Here is a 22,637-nt window from a genome sequence, read left to right as displayed (position 1 = left end):
TTTCCTAGTTAAAAAACCAACAAAACAACAAGACTTTTCTCAGACTGAAATAGTATTTTGATAAAAGAGAGGCTCAGTGGATGTTCGTCGGCGACACATTTTCCCAGTTCCCCCCCTCAAAATTGTGAGAATGGTTCGGGCCGCCAGCGCTCCCAATGGCAGAGCGCGGCGCAGGCGGCCATGGGGCAGTGCGCGTGCGCAGCAGCTGGGGCGGGGCGGGCTGAGGGACGGGCGGGTTGTGGGGGCTGAGTCTGAAGGACCGGCAGTGAATAACACGTGTTGGTATTAACAGTGTTTTGCCATATTTGAGTTCTTATTTCGGATGACGAATGGCTAGGGGAACTGGGCCTGTTCAGAGGAGAGATTACTAAGGGGGAGACCTCATCAGTGTCCATACGTATCTGAAGGGAGGGTGTCAAGAGTTTGGATTCAGGCTCTGCTTGATGGTGCCCAGCAACAGGACAAGAGGCGATAGACAGAAGCTGATGCACGGGGAGTTCCACCTGAGCATAAGGACGAATGTCTTTACTGTGCAGGTGATCACATAGTGGAATAGATTGTCCAGAGAGGCTGTGGAGTCTCCCTCATGGGAAATACTCAAGAACCGTCTGGACACAGTGGAGTGCCATGTGCCTTGGGATAGCCCTGCGTGGGCATGGAGGTTGGAGCAGATGATCCACTGTGGTCCTTTCCAACCTGAACCATTCTGCAATATGACACTGTAGCTGTATAAATTTTACCTACACCATGTAGTGGGGCTGTGCAGAAACACGGGCACTCACGTACAGGCTCCTTGCTTAGAAAAAGAGAAGTATGCTGGGTATTTTAAAACCAGCTTTGTTACTTTTCAAAAGAAAGTATAAAACAGAGGGGAGCAGTTTTTCCCCATGTCTTTACAGGCAAATAAAACAGTAACAAGCTAAGAAGAGGTTTTCACTGAAAATTCAGAAAAGTTATCCACGCTATGTGTGTATGGATGCAGCTAAATATAGATGCATGTATTTACCTTAAATATTAGCTTTAGTCATATTTGGGTGGGTTTCATTAGTTTTCAGTAGGTGTCACTAAAGCTCCGAAAGAACGCAGATTTTCACTCTTCTGGCTGTTTTCTGAAGTCTTGAATCTTTATCCAGTTTCGTCGCACCACTCTTGCAGAAGTGCACAATCTAATCTGATCCAATCCATCAGCTGAAATAACTCCCGTACTCGGAGGATTCAGATTATCTCTGCCTGTATCTGTGCAAAGGCTGGACTTTCCTCTGCCTTGCAAAAAGTGCCCGGTGAGTGCCTCGCTGTTGTCAGTCGTGTGCGGGTGTGTTGCACACCCCGCGGCACAGGGAGATCAGCAATGAGCCCTGCTGGACCGCAGCCTGCAAATGGATTGTTCATGGCTGCACCCAGGAGCAACAGCTCCCTCCCTGCAGTAGGTCTGTAGTGCCAACCCAGCTGGAATAGCAGAGCTGGATTTTCACAGGGTAATTAAGAACAGAGTCACTCAGCTGTTGAAAACACAGTACTTAGCATTTATTTGTGGGGTAATGATGTAGATTAGGTTACTCCTTATTGCTTCCAAGTTCCTGACATGCCTCTGGCATCCACAGAAGTGCATGTACATAGACTTGGTGACAGGATTACACTTCACAATCCCCTAAACCTGGTACCTCCATATCTGGTGCTGGCAGTACTGTCATTCCACACACCCCAAATCTGGTATAGGAGCATTGTGTCAGTTTGGATGTGGGAAAAATTAACTTTTGCTCTCAGCTGTTTCCTACATATAAGTTTACCTGTTAAGTCTCAGTGTTTTCTGTTTTTCTTTAATTTACATTCTGGTTAGATTCCAGATATTTAGGGGGAAGGATATGTATTATATGTTCACACAGAGATTAGGACAGAATATCACAGAAGATTGCTAATGTATACTAACAGTAATATATCTCTATACTTCTATAATACATCTGGGTATGAGTTTGAATCATGGATTAGCAACAATAGGCACCGCATTGCCTCCTTTGTTGATACCTGAGGCTGAGTCATCTCCTGATTTATATCAAAATTCAATATTTAGTATTACATGTATATGAACTGTGTATGAGAGAGTGTCTCGGAGACTCTGCTGAAGCTTCTCATTTCATGCAAGCCTTACAAGGCCATCCATCCCACTGCACTCTCTCTCAGATTCTTTACAGAGACTGCTAACAGAACTCAGCAAAGAGCATCTACAGAGACTGAGGGGGTAAGTGCTCAGGTCACTAAGCCCTCCTTTTATGCTTGCAGAAGAAAAATGGTCAGTATTGAAACAGTCTCACTGTCAAGGCAGCCACTTAAAAGATAATATGCTGGAAGCACATCCTTAACATAATCATCAACTTGCCTTCTGTGTGAGGAAATTTATGTTCATTTTTTTCTCTTAGTTCTTGCAAAGAAGAAATATTTCAAAGTAATTAAAAACAAAAGTTACAGTCAGTCACTTCGAAAGTTAAAAGATTGGCAGCTGCACTGCTGTCTAGGCTAAACCCTCAGCTGTGCAGATCAGTTTTGTTCCTCTGCAGCAGGTGTATTTCCAGTGTAAATTTGCTGTCAGTGAAACTGCTAAGAAACACTTCTTGCTGATAAAAAAGGGGAAACTGGGAGCACGGGTTAGGTCTCCAAACCATTGAGCTACAGCCCTAACTTTGTATTTTTGAACCAAGTATCATGTCTTTCAACACACCTCTCCACGAATACACCACACAGAGGGAATTTACCAGATGTGTTTGAAGGACTGCCAGAATACAAAGGAAGGTTTCAGGAAAATTCTTTCATTTCACTTCCACAAGGAGGAAATTTAATTTGGCTTCTGGAAGCTCTCTGAATTTAACTCTACTATGTGTGCCCATGTACATGCTAGAGATTCAAGAAGAAAATATTTTCAGTAAAGATTTTCTGAACAATTTTCTAGAGGTGATTTTTAAAATTTTCTATTTATATATATTCATTCATATATATCTATAATTCAAAGAGGTAAACAATTGTTTAAAGTGCTTGGAACTCTGCACAGCAGAGGATCCTACAGTACTGTCCAACTAGGCAGCACACTTTCAGTTTCTTTGTTTAATACAAACACCATAAAACAAGCATAACATATGTACTGTATATACCCCCCAATACATTCTTTATGTTTTTCCGGCAATGATACTGGACTATATTTGTGTGTGTTTGTGTGTGTATATATATACACATTACATTACAGGTAAAATCTCAAGAAGTAGCTATCATTAATTTGTAACAGTTACTGGCATTCACAGATATCACACACCAGTATAAAATGCAGTATCAGATCTGCCACTTCTTCAGAGTTACCATATTCAATCACACTGAACCAAGTAGCATTAATTTTATAATTGTAACATAAAATTCACCCTGCGTAAGCTGAAAAGTTGTCGGTGTTGATTCTCCACAGCCTTCCATCTTTTGAAAGTAATGAAACATGTGGAAAGCACATTTTGGAGGGACAGCAATTCTAAGCTGATAATGTTTCAGATACATTTTTTGTAGTTACCAGTAACTATTTAGTTACCAGTAGCTATTTAGCAATAGGGAACCAAGGTTTGAAATTTTTTTGCCTTACTTGTCTTGAAAATGGGAACATTTAATGAAATCAAAGGAAGTTACTTAAAGAATAATTTTTTACTATTTTTCACCAAATTAATAGAAAAAATAAAGTCTAAGAACTGGCCCAGTGTGTGTGAATGGGTGACACTCTGTATGCAAAATTTTATTTGCAATGAATTGATGTGCCAATTCCATTACAGGTGATTGTGGCTGCCTTAGAGTCTGTTCAACAAGTAAGAATCTTGTGGCTGTACTGGACCCTTGGAAGAGCATACTGGAGCTCAGCAGCCCGCACTGCTGTGGATGTGTGATCGAGCCCTCCTTACTGGGGTCATGTCCATGCAGGCTTGCTTGGAAGAGGCAGCAGAGCAATGATTCCTACTGCTGAGCCTGTCCTGGTGTACTGCAGCTCTGACAGAGAAATAAAGGTTTGTGATCTCCCAGTGTTTAAGGTGCAGCTGGGTCCAAAGCAAAGCACACAAACCTTGCCATGATTTACCGTTTGAGCTTTTGTGCCGCAGAACGCCGGGAAGGGACACAAACTTACCAGCTTATCGGCTCCTGAGTGCACAACAGTGTCTGTGCTCCGCAGTCTTCTTGTGCCTCTCTCAGATTTGCAGTTTGGTTGTAAATGGAATTCTGTTGTTTTTTTTTTTTTTTAAGGAAACCCCCTCTTCCCCCCAAAACTTAAGAGCTATTTAAAGAGTTGCAGGCAATTAAGCATGTGCCATCTCCACACCCTTCCTCTGCTGCTGATACAGTCAAATGCCCGTTCAAACAAGCCATTGATATTTTTGTTTCAAACCACACCAGCTAAAATAATAATAATCCAAAATGCAGTATTTCTTTAATTCTAAACTTTGTACAAATTTACAAATCAATATACCACCACACAAAGTAGTGAATGGGAGATATGTTTAGCAATGTTTTAACATTTTACTACATCATAACAATGTTCAAATATTGTTAAATTTGACATAGTATTGCAAGATTTTTTTTAATATAAAGAATTTATGCTTGAACAAGAAGATACAGATAATACCATTGCTCTCTTTGTTTCTATCCAATGCAGTATGTAGCTTCTATAAAATATTGGTGAAATGCTGTATCTAGTTCATATGAGCTTTATTTCCATTAAAATCTTGAAATGGGAACACAAAGTAAAACAAGACCTTATTAGTTATTAGAGTTTATAAATATAAACCTGTTTGAACATTACAGCAAATATATATTAATTTCACTCCATTTCTCCCTTTCTCTGTATAGATACAGTTTCATAAGTTTGGGTGGGTTTTTTTTTTCAGATTTCTGTTAAATAGAAGTTTTAAGCTATTCTGGGGACTGCTTTTTTTTTTTTTTTAAACCGACCTTCAAAATATTTTTGTATCATCTTTATAAAATCTTTCAGAATATATTTTTTCTTTCCATCATAATCTGTGCCCCATCAGTGAATATTGCACTGATCTTGGTATAATAAGACTACAGCTAGCAACTAATAATGGAACTAAATGTGGAAGATCCTAAAGGCAGGAGGCAAGTTTATCCATACTTGCTTTTTCACCCTGAGTATATTTTCAGTTTAGTTTACAGCAATGGCACAGATCTTAACTCCTGAAGATCATTAAAACCAGAGGACATGAAAGTGTTAAACACATGGTTCATGTGCACCTGACAGTCTCATGCAAATGTAGGCATTCAGCTTGGTTTTCTTTGTCATTAAAGCATTAACAGACATGAAGACATGGGCCAATATTCTGGTCTCTGTTTAGGATGTCAGCAGTGCTCACACAGGCCTGTGCTGCCAGGTACCCAGGTGACAGTGTGGCTCTCCCTACCCTGACTCCAAGCCCTGCCAGCTGCAGACAATCGGGGAGTTTTGCTTGATTCCCAGGCTGCCAGACTGGATTAGATGTTTTTAGCCTGTTGCTGGCTGTATCTTTTTGCACTTTATGATGATACAAAATCAGGGCTCAGATTGAGTCTATAGTCAGGTTAAGCAACTGTTACTTTGAAACAAACTGTCTCATGTAGCTGTAGTATTATTAGTTACAGATCTGAGTTTGAAGCATCTCTGCAGGAAACCAAGCACTGACTTCACCTGGAAGGAGTGGTCTAATTTCTATAATATCAGGGATACTTCATCCCTTTGTTTCACAGCTTTAATTTGGTTTTCAAGTTAAAACATGGGTGCTTATCTGATGTGGTTTTTCCATGTCAGCACTGAGGTTGTGGTGCTTCTCTATGAGGTGCTCAGGTTGGCCAAAGCAGATGGTGGGGCTGTCCTGCCCCACACCACATCAGAGGTCAGTGAAGTCCACCACAGCAAGGGACATGCACAACTGTAGGTAAATGATAAACACAACAAATAAATGCAGTCTGTAGAGCTACAAATGGCCATGAATACTTTCAGTGACTTTGAAGAGATATTGCTTCTGGTCCTAACATGTTTCAAGTCACCATTGAAATGTTAGCTTAAATAATCATTAGCATTTAATTTTTTTTTTTTTTTTTTTGGTACTTGTTGAGTCAACATATATAGCACAATTAAAAAAAGAAATCCAGATAGACTGTATCTGAGTTACAAAGACTAATATGTATTACCCAAAAGATGAGACACTCTAAAACCATTTCAATTTTTTATGTGAAGAAGAAATAAGGATTTGATTAAGCATCCATTCTTTTGCACCCACAGCAACATACTGTGATGTGTGATTATACTGATAAATATTATATGTTAGAAAATTTCAGAAGCCACTTCAAGCTGCTCATTTTCTCTTTCTGTGGATGTAGACATACCTCTGTGGGAACATAGGTATCATGTGTGTAAGGTTTGTCATATCTTGTGCGTGACATTTAAATGATTCATCCAACTTGATAAAATTATCATGCTGATCCCTCTTAGCCAACTGGGCTGTACTATACTTTGCATGAAAAGTGCTATTTTTTCTTTGCCTATTTAACATGTTTTTAACTCTAGGATTATTAACTCATTAATTTCTCAGGACTTACCCTGATTTTTCCCTTCTAGAAGGCACGCAGCACCAAAGCAGGTATATGGTGTAATATTTCCAATGGGTTGTTGATGCAACTGGAAAACATTTGAACTTATCAATATAGACAACTAGGAGAAACAGCAGAAATTGACTTCAGGCTTCTTGAAGCAAACTTGCACATGGTGACATACCAAATTCTCGTTATTTTTTATTGCATGGACAACACTTTACAGCTGTTGTTTTTCTGCCAAAAAATTCTGCCACAAAATTCTAAATTTCTAAATTCCATTTTTCAATTTTAAAATTTAATTTCAAAATTCTAAATTCTAAGTTCTAAATTTTGTATTTAGAATACAAAAATAGTATATACAATTCTGTGTCACTGTGTGGATACAATACACTGTGAATAGTTTGAAGTTCTAATTCTGCTACATCTTATAATTATGTTATGTAGTATACTACATAAAATTTTACATAAGTTCCCATAAAGGTAAGTCTTTTTGTCCAGTTACATAAATAGGCTTAATTGGTTCGCTGAACTGTGGGCCACACTATGCATCTGATTATTATCAAAATAGTAAGAAATTAAAAATTAATTCAGCATCTCTACCAAGGCTAGAGTCCTGCAACTAGAAATGGCTTGGAGGGAATACTTTAAAAAAACCCCTCCAACCCCACAAGGAAGATAGGAAAAGCCTAAGTGATACCTCACCGACACATCCTTATTTCTTATGACATAACTTCAGCTTGAAGAAGTCTGAGCCAGAAGTTGTATCCTCATCTTTGTGTTATTACTCTTAAAACAATAAGGTTGGGATGTGACTTTCCATCCATGGTCCAGGCCTAGTATAAAGGAATGTCTTCTTGCAAAGTCAATTTTTTCACTTCATCCTAAGAGTTGAACAAGTTTTAGTTTGCTTGTGTAAGCACCACCTTGGCATGGGGGTGGAGCTACTGTCTTATATAAAATATTTATAGTCTGACCTTACCTTTGTCCGAGTTATTCTGCCTGTGTAACAGCTGTCTTTCTGCCTTCAGTATCTTGGCTGCTTTCAAATGTTTCAATGGGATTAATGCAACACTGAGATCTGTTTCATTGCTCCTCTCATTTCCTTTGAAGTGAAATACTGTGTTTTATACTTCAAAGTCAATATTTTGAAGTAGACCTTTATATGATTTTGGACACACATTCCTACCTCACACATTGGCAACATCAGCAAAAAAAAAAAAAAGTTTAAGCAGAACTATTCTAGTGTAACTTTTGAGTTTACTCTTCAAATTCTAAAAATAAAAATTAGCATTCTACCAGAATTGCTGACAAACCTAATGCCCTGCTAATTCCTGTATGATTTAGTGCCAAAGAATACATTTTCACTGCTTCCTTGATGTCAGAGTGGTGTTTCTATATTTATAAAATGATGGACTTTCCAGAAGCTTATTTTCTGCAAATGGAATCCTAGTGGCTCTTATTGATTCCATTAAAAAAGGAAGGTGCTGCTTCCTTTTCTTTGCTATAAGCATGTAGATGGCTTTTTTTATTTGGTTATTGATATTTTGTGGCTTGTACATCATTAGATTTTTACCAAAGTGTAATGGATCCTAAAAGTCATTTAAATTTTACCTTTTTTAAAAAAGCTTTTCTAATGTCTTTAAAAATAATAGAGTGACAGAGAGTGACAGCTGTTGGAAAGCACTCTTCTGTTACTAGAAGTGTTCTTCATTAAAATAATCCACCTCATTCATGCAAACCTGGTCTTGTTGTAAATAGCTCTAAAGAGGGATATCTAATTTTAGCCACCAAATTGCCTTCCTGCCTTCAGGCTGACATCTCTAACAACAACCTTCAATTTTATAAACTAAACACATTCCACAAGAATCTATCACAGGATCTGAGGTAAAAATCACATCTACACAAATCTTTTATTGCCAGAAAAAGAAATACTTACACTTCATAATTAAAAACTGAACAGGACACATAAAAGACAAAAATAAATTGTAATATGTACACACATTAGAAAGGATAAATAGCAAATATATTGTAATACTGCATTAAATGTATGCGTATGTGAATTCCAGACCCCCTCCCCCACTGTTGTGTACACTAATTCAAAGGATAAATAAGTGCTAATATAGGACAGAGAATTTCTTAGTGTAAACAATGCCACAGGCTTTTTAATAGGCCTTTGGGCCAATTTAGAAAAACCATGTATGTATTGCCTTTCACACTCCATATCACTTAATTTTAATAGTATTCTATTCACATGTACAATTTCAAGATAGTATAAAAAATTAGGAATCTAAGAAGCATTCTTCACACTCAACAAAAACAGGCTGGAGACACTCCAATGATTTTTCTTTCACTTTTAAAGGACCATCAGCTGAAGACATGCTGATTCGTCTGGGAGTTCTTCCTCAAAGCAGTGCAAGAGTCCTTAAATGTAAAAAGTTAAATTAGTAGTCACTGCTCAGGCCTATTAATAAAGACTTCTGTGCCTAATTTCAATTCTGACTTTGGATTCACTCTAGCATGATGTCAAAGTTGTCACTACTGCCTGCCATGGATGACAAATATAATCATCTCTCTGGTTTGAATGGCAAGTGACAGACAGCAAGGAGTGTTTCTAAACACAAAGCATTTCATTGCATTCATAGTGTCACATTATTTGTCCTTCAAATCCTGTTTATGTATCTCTGAGGATCCAGAGTATGTCAACATTAAAAAACCGAAAAATATATTACTTGTTCTGTATGAATGTTCCATGTATTTTCCTGAAGCATGTGCACTGGGATTTAAAAAAAGACAGTTGAGTTATACTAGGACTAATTTCTGGCAACTGCATTTACTGGCACCAAAGAAAATGATAGTTCTTCCTAAATACTGATGACACAAGGACTTATGGCTTGCTATCTTTTTAAGACAGGCTGCATCCACTGAAAAAAACCTACATGCACAGTTGCTTACAGTCTTTCTTTTAAAAATAATTCTTCCCACTGGCCAAATGCATTGTTGAGCAGTCCCATCTATTCCACCTAGCTTTGTGGACTGACAGACAAAGTCTCTTTTCCCCCAGCTCTCAGTTCTTTTGTCACCCCCGCTCCCTCTTTGTTCCCCTCAGTCCCAGCCCCATGAAGCCGGATGAGATCCTGGCAGCAGGCTCTCCAGCGATTGTCTTCAGCACTTCCTGACTCATGGAGCTCTCACAAAGAAGTCCACTGGCTTGTCCGTGTGGGCTGGCCACAGAACCGTGGTTTGTCTGGACATGGACAAATGCTTCCTGTGGGTTCTCCTCCAAGACTAATCATTTGTCCATTGACAAAGACAAGGGCCACCTTCTTCATTAGCCTCAGGGTAAGCTGTAGCACACACTCATAATCTAGTTCCAGTGCAATTTCAGGTCTTCAGGACGCAATGATTTCCCCAAAGAAAATTGTTACTTGAAATATGGGATACGGTCAAACAGTTATGGACGATGAAACCTGAAAAGATGAATTAAAATCTTAGAATTATGTTATTTCAACTGACAATGACACTGATCCTCATCCCCTTCTCACAGCTGTTTCCTTTTGTCAGCCAGTTATTCCTGATTTTCCTGATCTGTATTGGTTTAGAGCCAGACCTGTTATTTCCTGGTGTCCATCTCTCTCTGCTTAGAAAACCAAACAGAGATTTGGTGTGGCTCAAGCACTGTCTGTCTGTGCCATTAACCTGCCAGTGTGGTCCATAGCGGTGTTTTGCTTGGGTCAGCCAGTGCTTTCAGGTACTGCCTGGGCGTGGTTGGGGTTAGCAGAAGACAGCAGGCAGGCTGGGAAGGGTTTTGAGGTGAGAGGAACAGGTTAACTGCATGGATTCAAGCTGTGCCAAGCTTGCTGGCCTCAGGGCCAGAGAAGAGTCTCCAGTCTGTTTGCCTATACAGACTTAGCTACAATTTCATCCATTATTTGCAGATACTGTCAGTAAGTATTATCAGAAAAGCTTTGCTAAACCATAAAAATTAAAATTCTGGGGTTTTAATCCTTGTGTAAAATGAGGCTAACAAAAATGTTGTATTTTCTTTTAAGTAAGCAGCAAATTTTATAGCATTTCAGATGCTTTCTTCTTATTAACAGCAGTGAACTGAGGTACATGGAGACCCAAATATACCTCACTTTTTTAGGCTTTTAGGTAGGGCATATACATCACTCCAGATTGCCTGTATGATGGCTAGAGAAGTGGGTTGCTCCAAAAGGTGTCACCAACCCTTTCTATAATAAGTTAGGAACCTACAGCAGCTGAAATTCTAAATCATGCTAAATGTAATGAATCCAAGCAAAAGGGTAAGGAGGGCACCAGTATCAGGTTCTCAGTGTATAGACATATATCTCTGTTTAAATGGCTTTAAAAATGTATCTGTCCATGAAGTAGTAAAAGATGCAGCAGCCTGAAAAAGGCATAGATAATGATACATCTACACAAAAAATTTACCTGAGTTTTTGTTTGACACATTTTCTCTTAATAGTTCCACACATTATCCCTGTAAGTTGATTCAATACAATACAGGGATGGATTTCTCAAATGAAGGAGGTGTGCACAAAGCCTGACATTCACAACTATGCAGCTGATCTGCTAAATGAGGGTACAGAGGATTGCTAAAAAGACACAGGGGTTTTCTATTTTGTGGAAAAACAATATACTGGACTATATATAGCATTTTCCTTAGAAACACTTCATGAAGACCTGCTAATATGCTCCTCCCAAACTTGTATTGATTTCTTTATTTTTAGAAACTAATTTTCTTTGATTTTGTTAAGAAATAACAGAAAGAATCAGTCTAATTTACTAGGACTAGAAAACCAGTCAAGTAACAGTCATTACAGTAAACAATGAACAATGAAACCCATTGTTCTTTCTTTTTCAAGTTTGATATAAATTTTTAACATTTCAAATATATTGTAAATACTGATTATAGTATTAAATCATCTATATTTAATCTGCAATAATATAGGAAACCATATACTACAAACTATTTTTGTTTATTAAGCAGCTTCCTTGTTGTCTCAGTCTATCACAGAATAGGCTTTGCTAATCAGGTGCCAATGCAAGTGCCTTTTGGTTTGCATAATCTCAGTGATCTTGAAAATAATTAATGTATGAGAAATTAATTCTCTGGATAGAGACTTCTGTCTATGGTTTTCTTAAATCACTTTTGTTGTATCAATCTAATATTATGTATCAGAAAACAGAAAAAATTAGATCGCTTTTTATTTTCAAAATTGCAATTGACTTAAAACATTTGCATGTTATTCTGCTCTTAATTAGTTTTTTCTAGTGTTACTCTTCTGACTTCTGTGTAGTAACTCCACAACATGACCAGTGAAACAAAACAGCAGGGATAAAGAAAAAAAAAACTGACTTCCCTCAGCTGAAATGCTTTCAGCACCCTGTAGAATCATTGCCTGCACTGATCACAATTTGGCTGTTCCTATTTTTTACTCCATTTTCAAAGGCCCTCCTTAAAGTAAATAATTCACTTTTTTACTGGTTTGTCACTCCATGAGATTCCTGGTTCAGCTTTCAAGAATCCAGTTGCAATCAGCCTCAACTGTTCTCAAAGCTCATGAAAAAATATCCAATTATTTTTGTATGAATCATGCCTGTCTGTACTTAGGCTTCAGTATTGCAAAGCAACTCAAGAAACACAACAATGTAAGCAGGGGGTTGGTTTCTATACCTGCTATTTTTATTCTCTCCCTTGGGATGCTCTTTTTTTAAAAGTAGTATTTTTATACATTCTGAAAAAGATATACTATGTGATACCTAAAGAGAAAATTACATCAGAAGCCAAATTAAAAGATACATCTCCATGTTTGAAAAATACATTTTCTAATGGTCAGAATGCAACACTACATTAAACCCCTGCATCCTGGTTCGTCTTGTGGCTTAGGTTTGCTGTCTGTGAAGCTGGTTTGGATTTTTAAAAATGAATTTGTTTATGTTGTATCTACACAGAAGTGATGTTATTATTTTTAAAAACTCCATGTTTTGGTGAGAAAGAAATCACTGAAGTTGTGAAATCAAACAGTGAAGCAGCAGATACATGAAACACCCATCATGAATTTTCCTTGTGATGCATTTTTTAATTAGGTGATTCACACTCACTAGCTCAGATCCTGAGTTTGGTTGAAACAGTAGCAGGAAACAGAAGGGACCCAGTCTTAGATAATTGGTTCTATCTGACAATTTTCCGTGGAAGCAAAGACATTAATACTGTGGACACAATGTTGGCCCACCTAACATCAAGTTTCGATTGTTGGTGGCAATTTTCAGCCATTGTAACTTCCAAGAAAAATGAATACAGCCATGGAGATTTCAGAAAGTGTGTCCCTCCCCCTAGGAATAATTCTGCCAAATTTGAAACCCTGCTAAAATACTGTGGATACTTCAGAGCTTCTTCAAATAACAATGCTTCAGACAACATCTTGGTGTTATCCAAAGCAGAGAACAAAACAAATCCACATTAACACATCAGAAGTTGCAACAAGGGAATCTATCTTGTTCCCCAGAAACTGCTGCCAGGAGCCTAAGTGATCCTTAGAAAGCTCGCCAAGACACTGGTGAGCTTTTCTGAAGTTCAAAGCATCATCTAATTTTCACTTATGAAATGCATCTACACAAATGTATACGTCAATGAGCAAGGGAGTGCTGCCAGAGAAGGAAACCCCTTTTATTTTGTGTGCTTGAAGATCACTAACTTCATCTGTAAGAACTGACGGGTTCTTGCATAAGATTATTTTTTAGATTCCCCAATCTTTTTCTAGTGACCAATCCATTGCAGTCACCTGCACTGCTGTATAGAGATGGCATCAGCAATAGTGGGAATTCCAACAGAATCAGTGGTGGGATTCAAGGGGACTCATGATAGGAATCCACACAAATCATGACACAACTGCAGAGAACTTGCAGGAAAGCAGAGGGTTGCTGTCATACTCATTTCTCACACTTACACAAGAAGGGGGATTCACCCACCTGGTAAATTGCCGACTTTCCTCGTGTACTTCCATTTCTGTGCTCTTGAATTCATTCAGTTCTTTCCGTATTGCTGCCTAATAAGCAATAATGATATATGCAACCGTAAGAAATATGAATTTTCAGGAAAACAAAGAGTCTGAAAGAAACGTGGCCCTACCATTGCAGGTCCCTTACAGTTCCCATTTCAGTTTTCCCTTACTGCAATCAGCTCTCACACATTTCTAATCATGAACATGAATGACTTTTCAATTAGAGCTGTTCAAAGTACTCATCCACTACAAAGAAATGAAAAGCATCAAGCACCAAAAGTAAACCAAGAAACACCAAATCAACTGCAATGGGTGCACAAAGCCCACACTGAAACAGAGCACTTATACTGACAAAAATGGGCAAGGGGTTGGATTACCCTGACAATCACTTGCTGAGTAGGCAGACAGGAGGGGATTCTATCGATCTCCAGGCACAGCCCTGAGGAGCTGGTGAGTCACTCTGCCAGCACAGGCACTGTGTGCACAGCAGGGTCCTTGTATCTCCCCTCTGGAGACAGGACTTGAGGAGTGCAAGATAAAAAGCATTTTTTTTTTTTAAAGTGAAATTAATCACTTGGTTTGATTAGTTTTATTTAAAATGACATTAATATTTGGACATTTCAGGCTTGGATTTTTAGTTGGCAGATACTAAAGAACAGCAGAAATTCAGTACAGTTTGCAAATGCCTTGTTGCTTACGTTAAGAGATTGATAAGCAATTTACTTCATCAAGGAAATACAGTTTCTGAAATATTCTAATATATACTACAAGAGGTTTTGTTTCTATGCCACACACCTTTCTACCTTCACTGTTAAAGGAAATGACAGTTTATTCTTACTCATTCTTTTCTTTCACCACTTTAAATAAAGACATAATTTCATTAATCCCTAAAGAAACGTCATCTAGTGTGCATACCTTTCAGCGCAGAGCAGACAAGCAGCATGATGTAATTATAGCATCAACAGGCTGCAGTCTTATAAATGATAAACTTTGCTTTAAGCAGGGGTGGTCGTGTTTAGCCACAACAGCTTGCTTACATGAGGCTGCTGTAGAGCTAGTGAAGAGACAGTGACTTTTGAGCACCAAATCAGCAACAAAGCAGAGCTCCAGCTCTGTAACAGAGCTGCAGCACAATTTTCTGCTCCTACTGGAATTAGAAGAATGATTTCTCTGAGAAAAAAAGGACAAGGGAGTTTTCAGGCAATCCCAAGTCTGCTATTCTCCTAAGGAAAATAAACTCGGGGCTGAGAGGATCAGCCTTGGGCAGCTGTTAATTACAAAATGAATTGAGACTAAAAACTGCTACCCTGAAGTAGGTAGGCAACTCCAATGTTTTTTTCTAGTGCAGCTTACTCTGGTTGGACCTCTGTCAAAGTGGAGGTGCTGGGTCCTCTAACCTCCCACAGACTGTGGAAGGACTAGACAGTGCTCAGCATCTCCCATAACCAACATCTACAAACTCTTCTGACTACATTTTTAACTATTTCACCTTGGCCTGAGACAACTGTCAGATGAGCTGGCCATTTAAAAATATTAATATTAAAATACAAGCTGAAATAAAATCAGTGCTTCACTACCCTTAGCTAAAATACAGTGGGCTCTTGCACACACCACTTTTCATGTCAAGCACATCTCGCACATCTCACAGGAGTTCCATTAAGTCCACAGGTCTTGGTTCAGACCCAGTGCTTTAAGACCCAGCACTTTGGGCTACCTGAATCTTACAGCTCTCCTTTCATTAAGTAATGTAGGGGGGAAATGGAAGAGTACCTTATGGTAACCTTTGACTAATATTTTTTAAAAATGAGAATCACAGGATCATTTATCTCATCCTTTGTAGTCAGGCAGCAGAGCTTTATTAACTGTAGGATGTTAGGGGCAATCTTCCCAAGAAGCTCTGCTGCACGCACATGGTCATTCCCTGCACTGGTGTTTATGGCCAAGAACCTTGAGGAGGATGGAGGAACTTCTACCTGTTTTTCACTCAAATGAGTAGCAAAAGCAACTCCCGGTAGCAGTGACGCAGACTTCTGCCTGCAAATCCCTGCATGAATTCCCACAGATCAGGGCCACCTTTGGTAAACTTTCATCTGTCTTAGCAAGGTTTTAAAAATTAGAAAACAAAAATTAGAAATTCTGGCTCAAACTGTAATAATGGAGGTGGAAAATATGCTCATAATAGGCACCTGAGTGGGTTTTCTTAGCTGCAAGCAGTAGATGCACAGTAGCACCATGACAATCTTGCTGTCACCAGCAGATATCATTTGTGATGCTGGCAATCAAGAGAATGTAAACTAGAGGAAAACTCCCCAAAAGTGACAGATGAAAGCATTTTCTTATAATCTGCATTTGTGCCTTGCCTTGTCTGCAGGAGTTAACCTGGCCCAAGGCTTGTCAGCACGACGGTCGTAATCCGGAGATTCCGTAACCTCCACGTACTCGTTAAATCGAAGGATTCTTCTCGCCTGAAGTTCAGCCACTGTAGGCCTCAGACTGAGCTGTAAGCAGGAGGCAGAAAATAGTATGCTTAATAAGATGAAATGAAATAAAAGAGGAGGGTGTGATGTAATCTCAAGAGAACTTTAATGGTATTTCTAAATAGGGTCACTTTCAGGTGTCTAAAAAAAGGCACCATCCTGGGAGTGCTGCGCAGGAATGGGGAGGCAGCCTAACCTGATTTCTTCAATTATAAAAATAGTCTTTGTCGGGCAGGTCACAGAGAATCATGACAGTTATCCCTGGAATGTTAATTGTGACTTTGCAACTGGCATTATCCCACTAGGCCATCTGCATTAACAGTTATACCGTGTTAAAACTGTAATATCAAAAATACGTGACATTTGGAAGCATCTGCCCTCGTTTTGACCATCTAGGGGTCATTATAATGCCAAATTGTTTCAATCACCTCAAACAATATTCACTTTAATTAACTAAGGATGATCATATTAAGAAAACTGTATTTTTGCAGAGACAGGCAGACCAGGGATACTTAAGAAAACTCCTCCCATCCTCTCCCAGAACAGACCTGTAACTGCTCCATTTCCAGGGACAATGAGCATGATCCCACCTGCAGAAGCTAAGACCACTGATGTGGTTAGAAAAGCACTGAAGGGATGTCGTAGGGGTCACATTGTTTTGCTGCCCTCTCCACTGCTCTAGGAAGGAGTGGATATACAGGTGTGGCTGCCCTTGATCATACGTGACAGGGGTGGTCCTGCTACAGAAGAAAACTGTCACTTATGTCCCCTGCTGAGAAATAGCAATATGGCAGGCTCGGTATGCTTCTCCAGGTGTGGGGAGCTGGACAGGATGGGGTTTTCCCCAACAAGGGCTTGGCTTGTACTGCTTTTTAAACAGATTTCTAATCTGGGAAAATGGCCGATGGACATTTGCAGCAATGTCTACACACTGGTTTTTAGATTCTTATGAAACATAGTTCTATGTACAAAAATACACAATACAAAAAAGCACATCATCACCTTTCTACTGAGTCTACGTTTTATTTCTCTTTTGGCTTCCTGTTCCTCTTCTTCATTCTTCTCTGTTTTCAGAAGAGATAAAAAGGAGTGAATATTTAAGTATTATAACTGCACATACTGTATTTCTCTTGGTTGAAAGCTTCAGAACTCCAAGTCCTGGCTCATGTTTCCTCATATTTCTGGATGATGCCGCCTGTGTTGTCTGCTTTTTGGCTTTTGTCTGTTCTCATTCTTTTCCCTATCCGCATTTCCCCTGATTCTGTAGACATCTCAAGTCAACTGTGGGTCATGAGCACAGCAAAGAGAAGGTGCCTGTCATTTCCTTTCTGTATGCCAGTAAGCAAATACCCTGAAAGAGTTGCCTGATGTTTCAATTACTTATTTTAGCATTACAATCACTGTTGCTTTTACTTCCAACATTGATTTTAGAATAAGAATCTAATTTATAAATGCCAAGTGAAAATTTTGCTCTGAGTATTTGAATTACCCAAGTTTCTTCTACTGCTACAGACATGAATCAATGACATTTGTTTCACTGTCATTTGTCAGCAAATTGGTTTTATTACATAATTTTTTTTCTGGTTTTATAATGGGGGCATATGATCCAACACTCAAGCCCTCTTGGATAAGGGCCACTGGCTGGACTAGATGAACCAGTACAGCAGAAAATGATGTCCATTTTTAGGATGTATTTGGGCATATGAATGAAACTATTTCCTTTTAACAAATTTCTGTTCTAACCGAACTTGATTTCTTGACTGCCAGTGAAAAGCACACTTAGAAAGACATGTTCATGTGGGCTCAGCATATTTTTAAATTGATGTATGGTTTGAAGGACAGTATTTGCCCTTTCAGTCCAACTCTGGTGGTTAAATGCAATGTTTTGTAGCTGAAATAGCCCACCTAGATAAATACATTAAATTCTGATCCTGTTTTATTCATGGTTGGGGATTACAGACTCTGCATTACAGTTCAAGGCTAACTATAAATTTAAAGAAATTCATTTGTTCTGGATACAGCCAACTTGTATAGATGAAAAGGGAGTTTTAAAACCTGGTATAGTTGTATTTGCCCTGTTTCCTATGGCCAGACTGCTGTCTTGGTAGAGGTGACCTGGCCTGAGGAGAATTTTTGTGTAATGACTTTCACAGTGGAGCAAATGCTACGACAGGACGCTTCATGGTACTTGCAGATATCTTTTGCTTACTCAAATGCTTTCATATAATAAGAATATCAGGGAAAGGAGGAGAGGACAAATTATAAAAATAAAAAAGTAAGAAGGAAAAAAGCAGGAAAAAGGCAATGCTTGCCCAAGATCTTCTCTTTGAGAAGATTCCAACACCAACACCAGGTTTCCAAGAGCAAGGTGCAATCACACAGGCTTGCTGCCAGGATTAGGTTGGATTTCAGGTTGATGGTGATGTTACTGAGATATTGAAATATGGATGCAATTTATGGTTTATTAATTGCTTTTCTGTTAAAAGGAAAAGAAATGGATAGCCTGTTTCCATAGAATAACTGTAAATGGACTCAAACTGAAGAATAACTGTAACTGGAGAGTTATAGATTAATCTACATTTTAATTTATTTAATTAATATATCTATCAATAAATAAGTTGGGTATTATTTAAAGAATTACAACTTTAAAGGATAACTAATCTCATAATATCATCTAAAAAAGTCAAAAGGTCTCTAGCTGTTTTGAGACAGATAAATCATCTGTAGGCTTTTGTTTAAACATCTTGTCTTTGCAATCAATAGACACAGCAGCTGAGGTAATTAAACACAAACTATTACTTTGGGGTTCCATTCACTTGGGAATCATGTTACCATAAAAATTTTGTCCCCTCATGAATGGAATAGCTTAAGTCCTACCTCAGACAATCTCCAGTAACAGGAAAAAAAGACAATTGAATGTACACATCACTGTACTGCCCTTTCCTTACTTTAGTTTGTAAAATATGCTGCGCATTATTCATATCTTGGCCTTTGTTTGCTATCTAAACCACAGTGTTTCCTAAGAAGCAGCAATAAGATGCTTCATGTAAGAAACAAGGGCTCATGCTGCTTAATGCATGCCTTAAGGAAGAACTACCAACGGCATGGCACCTGAAATAGTGTTTCTCTGTATTTTGGGGGAGGATAAAATACCTTAAAAATATTTCTCTAGACATTTAGGAAGGTTGAAGGTTAGCTGCCTATTCCAAGCTGTGAAGCCAGATCCCTTTGGAGAGCAGATGACTGCACAGCAGGATGGGAGACAAGGGAAAATGCCCCAAAAAGGGCAAGCATCTTAGTGACTGGGCAGAGGGTGTTGGTACCCCTCGGAAGAGGCCATCTTCTGGAGGCTAATTCCAACAGGAGGCACCATGAGCTTCCTTAAATCCTGGGAAAAGCAGGAGAGGATCAAACCCATGGGGAACAGACAGTCTTCTGCATGAGAGGTCAGGGACAGGATTTTATACATTCAAACTGGTTTACTTCTAGGAATAAAACTCAAGAGCTAAAGGAAATGGACTGAAATCTTGTGGCTGCTAGTAATATACTGAATCTGCTGTTTAACACATGGGCCCCTGTCTCTACACTGACTTGTACCTAAAGCACCAATTTCCCAGCTCCAGCCTCCTGGGCAGAGTCTTGCTTTAAGCCTGGTGCTACGGAAACACTGCCTGGATACAAATTCCTACAAACAGTAAAAACTACAGTGTGTTTTTGGTCTTTTAAGGTAAAAGTTTTGAAGGTTGCTGTAGGGAGCTAAGAAGACGTGTGGTGCTAAAAATAATGGGTCCGGTGCTCCTGGTTCCTGTAGGTGTTGTGGAAAATTCCAGCCAGAGGGCCAAGATTTGGCTGCAGGTATGAAGTGACTCACTTGGCCAAACAGGAACACATTAATGCACAGGAACACACTTATCACTGCTTTCCACCTTAAAAGCAGATCTAATCTGTGTGATGTGGAGAGAGAAAATATAAACACAGCGTTCTCAGCTGCAAGTCCCCTCCTCAGATGTCCTGCTGCTGCCCTACTGGCAAAGAACCAGCCCAACGAGCACCCTTTGCTTGCAGAAGTCTCTGATTAGATCCCAGCAAAACTATGGCTTCCCTCCTTCCCTCCCTGCAATTCCTAGGAGGTCAAACTGGGATTTGATTCCTAATTGAAACAATTTTGTTTAGCATCAGTTATTGTGGCCGTCAAGTTAAATAATCCACCAGTCAAAGCCAAACAAAGCAGCTTCCTTGTCATCTATACATTATTGCTCCTGCAACTTTTACCACATTACATCTGGTCACCTTCTGTTCTGTGGGACATTTGTTTTGTAGCAGAAGGGAGAAGAAAAAAGACAAATTTTCCTGCCTGAGGACTGCTCAATTCTTGACCAAAAAGTACTCCTGGAGCATAAAACCGAACTTTCCATTGTGTCCCTATGGGATTAGCTATGTTTAGAGCTCTCTGTGGGCTTGCTAAGGAAAGAGAAAGAAAAGACAAACAAAGCACTTGCTTCTTGCAGTGCTCTGAAATGCACAAAGCTGTTTCTCTTTCCTGGTCTTACAAGCAAAGATAACCATTAATATTCCTTAACAAGCTTTGAGAGCTAAACCCCATTTTCTACAAAGCCATTACTGGCAGGCACGCAGGTGCACTGTACAAGAAATTCACTGTCCCTTACAAATACAGGGAAAAAATTACAGTTATCTTAATCTGAAATTCTTGGAAGACTAAAAAGTTTCTTTGTCATAATGCAATACTATAAATACTGTTGGTTCAAAGCCAATGTACAAGAAGCCTGCTTTTATAAAAAACACAGGGCTTTATGTATTCCTTCAAGTGGACTCTCAAGTTGTCGTAACTTTGTTTTAGTGTGGGAAGTCTCAGAAGTCTGGACAGTGTTATCCAAACAGTTTTTAAACAAATCCGCCTGCAATGTCTTGAGATGGTACTTGGAAACAGGATTTTCAGTAACTTTTTTATCTGGAAATATTATCAAAACAAAGCTTCTTGCAAAACAAACTTACTCACTAACTGGAAATACAAAAAAAGAAAAAAAGTAGGGATTTTTTTTTTCTGAACCTCTTAGAAGGTTTGGGCTGAACTTTATCCTGAAGTAAACATTTGGACCTTTACCACTTAATGTAACCTCAAAGTCTGATAAATATGACTCAAAACAATACATCTCCTTAGCTGCATTTTACATACACACAATAATATAACTCTTTCTCCCCATCCACTGCTTAAAAAATATGAGGAAGGAAACTTTATGAAAGAAATCCCAATTTACTCACAAAAGCTCACTACACCAACAAAGGCATGTAAGATGTGTAAACATTTTCAAATGATCCACAGTAAGGAATGGCAATAATTTTGATGTAAAATATAAGTGCCTTATGGTTTAGAGAGAACTTGCACCCTGAAAGGACTCTGAGTCAGACTCTCATCACAAACCCTGTATTGCTTTTGGTTTGCTTTAGTTTTAATAGATCACTTTCAACTTGAAATATTTTATATCTCAGTGATGAGCAAAAAGCAGTTCCTTCATGTGCTCACAAGGGTCTCTGTGATTTTTTTGTCATTTACAATTCTGCTTCCCAGCCTTCATTTTTCACTCTCCCTGGCCTCTTTAAGACACCCCCCAGCAGCAGCAGGGAAGGATGGCAGGAGGCACTGAGTGCAAAGCCTGGTGCACTGCCAAAAGCTTAAAGTAAACAAGCTGAAACAGGAGAGGAAATCTATTAACTGCTTTCCAGTCTTGAGCTACTTATTACAAGAGCAGTGAATGGAATAAACACTGGCAAAAGGGGATAATAAATACATCACAGGTTTGCTGCTGGCTTGGTCACCTCAAGGTAAGCGAGAAAGGGCAATAAGGGAGCCCAGCTGGTGCTCCCAGCTCAGTGGCTGTATCCTGGCCCACCAAAGATGCTTTGGATTTATGCTTCTCACACAGTCCAGCATGAGCAGTTTGTCATATATAAAAAAAAGTTATTATTTCCAATTTTATTTTTATTAATCTTTGAAATTTATAGGTTTGGAAATTACAGTTTTAGAAAGTCTATTCACATTATGTGCCGGACAGGAGTTCCCTGATCCCTCTCCTGTGCAAGCATGAACTGTAGCTTCCCTTTTCAGTAAGATATGGCACTATTTGGCATTTGAGAACTCAAAAAACAGCAGTAAGATTTTATTAGCATTTTATTATCAGGATGGTTTGCCTGAAAGCCAATAGTTGCCCTTTCCCTGATTTGCTAGCCTGAGCAAGTGATAGAGTCATCAGTCCATGGATGCTGTCAGGTAAACATCCCATTTTCTTTTCTTCCCTTCCCATTAGCATGCTACACATCAGGGCTGACACGAGACTTGCATGGATGAGCTCCAACTTTACTGAACAATTGCTAGAAATAACATAACAGCATCATACCAACTCTTTGATCAGGTGTGAGAAGTTCTCATGCCTTAAGAGGTTTTTTGTTTGCTATTTGTGTGATTTTTGATTTATTGCTATAAAGTGTCTTTTCTTCATTTATTTCTTCTACTTAACCATCA

The 22,637-nt window shown here is 38.9% G+C and overlaps 1 protein-coding gene across 4 annotated transcripts in view; it reads right to left on the bottom strand.

Moving 5' to 3' along the window:
* Window positions 1-8,477: 8,477 nt before the first annotated feature.
* The window catches only part of PHACTR2 (phosphatase and actin regulator 2), a 131,956-nt gene continuing 117,796 nt past the window's right edge, over window positions 8,478-22,637 (bottom strand). For all 4 annotated transcript variants that reach the window (XM_071434356.1, XM_071434387.1, XM_071434376.1 and 1 more), the window contains 4 exons: window positions 17,102-17,163; window positions 15,983-16,120; window positions 13,591-13,667; window positions 8,478-10,064 (listed from right to left, as the gene is read on the bottom strand). In XM_071434356.1, coding sequence (XP_071290457.1) covers window positions 10,049-10,064; window positions 13,591-13,667; window positions 15,983-16,120; window positions 17,102-17,163 — 293 coding nt within the window. In that variant the 3' untranslated portion in view covers window positions 8,478-10,048. The remainder of the gene's footprint in view (window positions 10,065-13,590; window positions 13,668-15,982; window positions 16,121-17,101; window positions 17,164-22,637) is intronic.

Source organism: Agelaius tricolor, unplaced genomic scaffold, assembly GCF_023055355.1.
Source record: "Agelaius tricolor isolate 1412-34295 unplaced genomic scaffold, bAgeTri1.0.p SCAF_1, whole genome shotgun sequence".
Lineage (NCBI taxonomy): Eukaryota > Metazoa > Chordata > Aves > Passeriformes > Icteridae > Agelaius > Agelaius tricolor.
This window is presented reverse-complemented; position numbering and strand designations above follow the sequence as displayed.